At 33.9% G+C, this 7,784-nt stretch overlaps 1 protein-coding gene across 1 annotated transcript; it reads right to left on the bottom strand.

Moving 5' to 3' along the window:
* Nucleotides 1-4,990: 4,990 nt before the first annotated feature.
* On the bottom strand, nt 4,991-7,230 carry LOC110913001 (tropinone reductase homolog At5g06060). The gene is made up of 4 exons (XM_022157861.2): nt 6,880-7,230; nt 5,686-5,905; nt 5,497-5,603; nt 4,991-5,418 (listed from the first exon to the last, which is right to left on the bottom strand). The coding sequence occupies exons 1-4, from the start codon at nt 7,171-7,173 to the stop codon at nt 5,242-5,244; spliced, it is 798 nt and encodes a 265-aa protein (XP_022013553.1). The 5' UTR covers nt 7,174-7,230; the 3' UTR covers nt 4,991-5,241.
* Nucleotides 7,231-7,784: the final 554 nt, after the last annotated feature.

Raw genomic sequence — 7,784 nt, 5'->3', positions numbered from 1 at the left:
TATAAACACATTTGTAAAAAAAAAAATTCAAAAAAAATGTAATGTGTGTAGTTTTGAGCACCACAAGTAAATTTAAATAAAATTTACGGTACCCGTAAACACAAACTTGTGGTGCTCAAAACTACACTCACGACATTTTTTTTTTACAAATGTGTTTATAATACACGCATATACGTTTATGAAAAAAAAATTTTGGTCCAACTCGCCCCGGATCAAAAAGTTCTCATGGTTCTTACAACTGGAGGTGGTTTTCATTTTAGCTGTCCCATATATATATATATATATATATATATATATATGCGATGGTGAGACTTCTTTAGTAAATATAGCATTCCCAAACAAGATCCTGTTCAAGGATACGAACATCATTCCAAAACTCAATTTATATTTGATTAAACAAGTTTTAATCCTTTAACCAATGAATTAAGAGCATATATAGCCATGTTAAACCTTTGTTTTTCTAGTCTTGAGAACTTTGGCTATACTTATCGTTTAATCAAATTTTCTTATCATAATACACAATTAACCTAACGCACCTTTCTTTTGGGAAAATAATAGTTCAAATTGATAAGCTTGAAACCTTAATTATGATAATGTTAAAAATAAGTAGTATGTAGTAGGAATTGCTAAATATAGAAGATAATCATATGCCACATACAAGTTCCTACACACTCAAGTGTACTTGTTTATCTAATTAGGTTAAATCACCAAGTAATGGAGTTATCAATTACGTTAAGTAATAAGGTGAAGTCACAAATAATGCCAAGATCATGGAGTTATCAATTATGTTAAGTAATCAAGATTACAAGGTGAAGTCACAAATAATGAAGATAATACAAAATCAACACGTCCTACAAATGATCGATGATTTAATTATGAAAACTAATACGAAGTCAACACGAAACAAGTAAATGATGATTATTAACCAATGTTTGATGGTGAAGTTAACAAGAATCCGTCACACACTATTAAAGATAAATATATATAATGACAAAATGGGAAAGATCATAATTGAAGATTGCCGGGTTGAATTATAAGGTAGCGTTCGTTTCATGGAATGAAATGAAATGGAATTAGGAAGTTTTTCTTTGTAAAATTGATCTTGGTTGGGGGAGGGAGGAATTTGAAATCTCATGAATTTCTTTAGTCAATGAAATTTGTGACTATTTCAACATTCCTTAGAAATCCTTCACTCCAATGAAGGAATGGAATGGAATGTTGAAATAGTCACAAATTTCATTGATTAAAGAAATTCATGGGATTTCAAATTCCTCCCTCCCCCAACCAACATCAATTTTACAAAGAAAAACTTCCTAATTCCATTCCATTCCATTCCATGAAACGAACGCTACCTAAAAGTTATCTGCCAAGACATCAAGGTGACCAAAGTAGAGGAATTCAATGGGAAATTGATGTGTGTCTTAATTGTTCATTAAAGATCAAGGTTTAGTTTGTATTATCAAAATATAACGAGTTTTTAGGACCATTGCGTTGCGACGGAACCATCAAACCAAAAAAATGATAGACCTTAAAACATTTAACTATTGATGTGCGTTGCAGACCGTTACATAAATGAAACAATAGCATTGGTTCGTTATGGTATAGATACTCGCTACAACAACCGAAAGAGAAAACTCAAGTGCCCAAAAAAATTGCATCGATCAAGAACCATAAAAATGTGTACGATTACCGATACAAATTAGTAGTGATTTGTCTTGAAATACACATATCAAGCTAGCTATTCAGTTTTATTTATAGTCCTCGGAAGCAAAGCATCCCTATGGAGTTTGGACTCTGAATCACTCAAATAAAAGGGTAATTATATTTACTTGTTGTGGGTTGTTTACATCTATACTTTTAAATTATTCATATATACTTTATTATTATTAATATGTATACCTTTAAATTATTTATTTATATTTTATTACTAATCATCTTATTAGTGTTTAGAAAAAAATTGTAAGTAAACTAAAATGTCAGATAGATCTTAAAGAACATACAACGAATAAATCTCAAACACTTTTAACGAAATATCGAAAAAATATAAAGAAAATGTGTAGATATCATATTAAAGTATGGTATTATATTAGGTGGGGGGGTTCCAGACAATCTTTTAAAACCCATGTGAAAGTGATTAAGACTTTTACTTTTAAAACACACACCACCACCGCTAAATTACCACTGCCATCACACCCGCAACACTGTCACCACCCTAGCACCACAACACCGGCACCACCATCACTGATACAGCACAACCACCACCATAGAGAGTCACTACCTCCGACCACTGTCAATCACCACCGCGACCTATACGTCTAGCCGCCACCATTACAGAGCCGGCCACCACTACAGCACCAGCCACCGCCACCCCCGTTTATCTCTCTACAAATACTCTCCCTACCAAGCACACACTCTCTCACATATCGACGGAAAGTCGGAAACCCGTCTGCCACCACCTCTAGAAAGACAACCAGTTCTCATCGTGGACGACAACAATGACGCGACACGACTGAGGTGATAGTACCTAACTGTCATTTTAACGACAATCAGCGACTTGGTGGTGTGGTGGCCAACTCTAATGGTGGTTGCTAGCTTGGGTGGTGGTATCAGGAGAGAGAGAGCGGTTAAAAGAGTATTGTTTCTGTATGTGTCCCTACTCCCTGGTGGGCATAGTAACCAATTATATTATATTATATTATATTATATTATATTATATTTTATATTTTATATTTTATATTTTATATTTTATATTATATTATAATGCTAAAAATTGAACAGTAACTTAGTGAGAGTAACTTAGTGAGGTGAACGAAATTTGTAAAATTATAGAGGGGAAATGTGGGGAATCAATGCAAGACCGTATATGCAAAATTAATCAACAATAGTGAAGAATAAAAGAAGCCGACAAGAACTCAATGTGAGCAATCAAGACACCAGACGCCTAAGGTAATATGATATGAGAATGATCTAAAACGTATTCTAAATTAATCACTAGATTTATAAATATAAATTTTAAAGAATAAAAGGCATTTCCTAAAAGCATTTTAAAAAACTTGGCCAAGCTTTTATAAAAGATAATTTTTTATGTAATGTTGTCAAGTATCAAAATAGGCTCTTAACTAGTTAAAGACCCTGCGCGTTGGGGCGACTCAAAGTTAGTTAGTTAATTAACGCGTTTATGTGGTCTCCAACATATCTAGAGTTATACCATAGTTGCAAAAGTTTTAAGGTTTCTTAATATGTGCCATAACCAGATAATGGTTACATTCCAAACTAACCTTACACCTCAACATTTGATACCAGTTTCACAACCTATTACAAATTACAAACTGCATTTGTGCATGCTATGATCACCATAAGCTTTTCTGAAACATATGGTGGAGAGGTATTAGAACAACCACCACCTTAGTCTACTTCTTGGAAGATAAACAACATCCTAATTAATCACAACAACATCCTTTGGGCATGCTGAGCATAATCAACCTTGTGTTTGTTGTCTTAGGTAACTAACGACTCCTTTGAACCATCGACAATGAGATAGGCATGTATTCGAAGGGCTGGAACAAAAGCTAAAGGAGACCTTCTGGCAAAGCAAATCTAGGCAGTGATGATAGAAAGTCATTAAAAATTCATGTAATTGCGTAGAAGCCTTTGTTGTTTGGATTACCAAATCACACATACCATACTGAAGTTGAGATTCCTTGAAATGTAGCTAGTAAGCTCTTGGTGCCCGGTAACTTTGTTTTCCTCATATCTCACACTATGACACTACACGAGAAAGCGTCTTGTCAGATCGTGGGAGCACCTATCGTCGTAGGCAGAGGTCATACCAAAAAAGTTGTTGAAGTAATGCTCAGCCTTCCAAGCGTTTGCACCAAGACTTCGATAAATTAGACATTGTACCAGAAAGCATATTCTCATCTCTATTCCCTAAACCAGCTCTAGCTCCTCATAACTGATCTTAACCAAAACGTTTTCACTGTTATTCACACTTATAGACTCTATAACAACTAAATCTAAACATAAACTAAAGAAACTACTATAAAAACATGTACCAGTCAACCAATGACTATATCACTTTAAAGCCACAATTCATCCACACTTAAAGTGCATATATTAGACAAGTTGTTCATTGTAGGTGACTTGGTTTACCTGCGCCTACAAAAATATCGCCAATCATCGGTTGTAAATCAAGCTACCCATAAGCTCATAAAGAAATACTACGACCCTTAGGTGCTTGAGCATATTTGCCAGGTTGCCTATCAATTGTACGTAGCTTCCAACAACTTCAAAGATTCATCTCGTCTTCCATGTTTCACTTTTGAAACCGAGTTATGGGGTTGAAGCATCTCATGAAACGCCACCAGAGCCAACGTCGGCAACTGCTTATTACCCAGAACAAATACTCAACAAACACGTTGGTCCAGGAAACGCCAATGAACTTCTAATCAAATGAAAGGATCGTCACATCACTGCATTAACTTGTGAAGACATCACTAAGCTTAAAGAACAATTTCCATGCTTCGTCTTCAACCTCGAGGACGATTTCGTTTTTCAGCGCCACGTATTGATTTTCCTTTCTTCTTCTTGATTTTCCTTGGAGACAGATCCATACTAGTGATCATATCATATTAGGACGCTCACTACTAGAAAACAGCCACCTTTGTGACAGCCAAATTTATAGCAAATCTGTGGAAAATTGGCGTTACCCACATTTCCGACGAAAAAATTGGTGCGAAATAAACTTGTCAAAAAGTGAGCTAGCGACAAAAATACGACAAAATTTGCTACAAAATGCCGACAAAAATATTTTGACACACATTTTGCTACAAAATTCCGACAAATCCTTTTAAAACCTTTACACACAACGGTTTCGACAACTTTGTGACAAAATCTAGTGTTTTAATTTATTTTTTATTTTTATATTTTATTTATTTTTAATAACAATAAAAATAAAAGCACTAACAAAGAATAAATAGATTCAACAAGCAACACCAAGAATATTAATCAATCAAATTGAATACAAAGTTCATCTTTCTGTTTTTTCCACGTAATAGATTCAACAAGCAACACCAAGAATAGAATTTAGGACATAACAAAGACAGAGAAGTTCTAAATCATAGCAACGAGCTTAACTCCTTGAACAATGCGATTACCACAATAATCACTTTATTAACATAAATAATAGACACACGAGATCAAGGTGAATTTCTTGAGCACTAGGGAATATGAAGTCACAATTTATGGGAAAGCGTTGACTGAAAATCCTCCATCAACAGCAATTGTTTGGCCAGTGATATAAGAAGCTGCAGGCATGCAAAGGAATGCAACAGTTGATGCAATTTCATATGGTTCTGCTGGTCGTTTCATCGGAGTTCTAGATACCAGTTTATCCATAAACTTCTTATCACTTAGCAACTGCAAAAAGAAATATAAATTTTCCATCAATCCTTTATTGAACAAAAACTACAAACAAGAGAGATTCAAGTATATTACAGGTTGGACACGCGGAGTTTTGGTGTACCAAGGTGCTACACTATTAACCCGAATATTGTCTTCGGCCCATTCACATGCGAAGTCCTTTGTAATTTGTATTATTGCACCTGTTGATGTTAGAAGGAAGTTATACTCTATGATCTCCATCCCCTTAATAGTTTCACAAAAAAAAAAAAAAAAACCATATACCTTTAGTGGCTGCATAGATAGACCCTCTAGAAATGTTAATTAGACCAGCAACAGAAGAAGTGAAGACAATGCTACCAACTCCAGAAGCCTTTAAAAGAGGGTGTGCAAGTTGAGATATATGGTAACAAGATTCCAAATTAGTAGCCATAAACATCGAATACTCCTCGGCAGTAAACTCTGTGGTAATAGTCTTAAGCAAGTTCGTCCCAGCATTGTTTATCTACAAGCAAACTTGTTAGGTCTTTGAAATTCAGGAGTGTGATTAGAGAATTTGCTTATCACAAGCCCTATATGTAGCGCTTGCTTTTTGTTAAAGTTGGTGTCGTTTGTTATTTATTTTAGAGTTAATTAATTGACTCTTTATAAATAACTGGTTATTGTAGTTACATAATAAATAATATGTATTATTTAAGTTTTTCGTTAAACTTATTAGCGTATTACAATCACTACTAGAAAACGGCCAGATTTGTGCATATTTGTAACAAATCTGTGGGAAATTGACCTTAGTTACAGATTTGCGACAAAACAGGTTCGTGTGAAAAATACTTATCGAAAGTTTGAATGCGAAAAAATACCACAAAACTGCAACAACTTTCCTACAAATTTAACATTTTATTTTTTTAAATTACTTACTTTATTAAAATAAATAATAAGAAATACAATAACTTCTTTTGTCGGAAAACGGTAGTAATCTGGCTCAATTTGCTACAAATTTCCAACAAATTAACATTTTATTTTTTAAATTACTTACTTTACTAAAATTTGTATATAACAAATACAATAACTTCTTGTTGTGAGAAAAAAATGTATCAAACTGGCTCAATTTGCTACAAATTTCTTACAAATGCATATTGTGTGGCAATTTTGTCCGAAAATTGTAGAAAAGTTTTGGGTTTTTTTGTTTCTCTTTTTTTGTGTCAAAAATTATAGTAAAAATTGAGTTGTGGGAAATTTTTGTAGGAAAAAATTCAGTTTTCTAGTAGTGATGTTAAAAGCACGTGTATCAACGTACTGTAATAAAAATATTATTATTACTTTATCATAGTAAATAAAATCATTTAAAATTAAAATGTAACAATTTTTTTTAAAGAACCAGTTTTAGAATTTGTTTTGTGCCTCACAAAGGTCGAGCTAGTTATGCTTCTTATATATTTAGAGTCGTATGCCTGTAGTCAGGTGATTAAAAGGACTTACAAGGATGTTGAGCTTTCCGTTAAACATGGACGAGACTTTTTCCATGAGTTGTTCGCGTTGAGGACGGGATGAAACATCGCACACGGATCCAGTGACGGTGAAGCCTTTGGCAGACCATTCCTGTAATCGTTTGTTTAGTTCAGCTTCGGTACGAGAGCAAGTGTGCACCATCGCACCTAGTGCGGCCAATTCCTCCACCACAGCATAGCCAATCCCCCGTGTACCGCCTGTGACTAGAGCATACATTCCGGTAAGAGACCATCTTGGGTTTATAGTTGGAGAATCGATGGTCATGTTGTTGTTGGGCTATTTTGCTACCACCTTTCAGTTGATTATATGTGTTGTTGTCTATTGTATATAGAGTATATATGTCATTCAGAGAAAAATATAGAGTATATATAGAGGTGCGGTACTTATATTTTAGAAATAAATAAAATGCATTTATGTTTAAAAATTATTAATTGCATATTTATTTATAAGTATGCTTTTATTTTTAGTATACCTACATTAACATGACACGGTCTTGTATGTTTAAGCTTTGTGCCCGTAACTAATAATAAAATACGTTGGTTGCACGTTTATATAATGATGATTGAGCAGATTAGTAATTAGTTTATGGAGAAAATGGCATTTACGCATATTTTTAAGTGTATCATTTATTGATATTTTATTAAATAACAACTAGTATTAAGCCCCTGCGTTACAACGGTTGTCATAAAACTGTGTTAAGTAGTAGCAATACTATACCATTGTCAGCGACCACCAACACCGGAAAAGCTTGTAAAAACAAAATAAATAAAAACGGAAAGAAAATAACACCGAGCGAAAAACAGACGTAAAATCTTTGAATCACGCATGCTCGTTGCTGAGAAATTATACCGAAATATAAAACATAGAAAAAAATA

This window comes from Helianthus annuus, chromosome 15, assembly GCF_002127325.2.
Source record: "Helianthus annuus cultivar XRQ/B chromosome 15, HanXRQr2.0-SUNRISE, whole genome shotgun sequence".
NCBI lineage: Eukaryota > Viridiplantae > Streptophyta > Magnoliopsida > Asterales > Asteraceae > Helianthus > Helianthus annuus.
This window is presented reverse-complemented; position numbering and strand designations above follow the sequence as displayed.

Coding starts and splice junctions, on each gene's coding strand:
- LOC110913001 (XM_022157861.2), bottom strand. CDS start 7,173: ATGACCATCGATTCTCCAACTATAAACCCAAGATGGTCTCTTACCGGA. Junction 5,906..6,879: donor ACGGAAAGCTCAACATCCTT/GTAAGTCCTTTT, acceptor GTTTGCTTGTAG/ATAAACAATGCTGGGACGAA. Junction 5,419..5,496: donor AAACTCCGCGTGTCCAACCT/GTAATATACTTG, acceptor TTCTTTTTGCAG/TTGCTAAGTGATAAGAAGTT.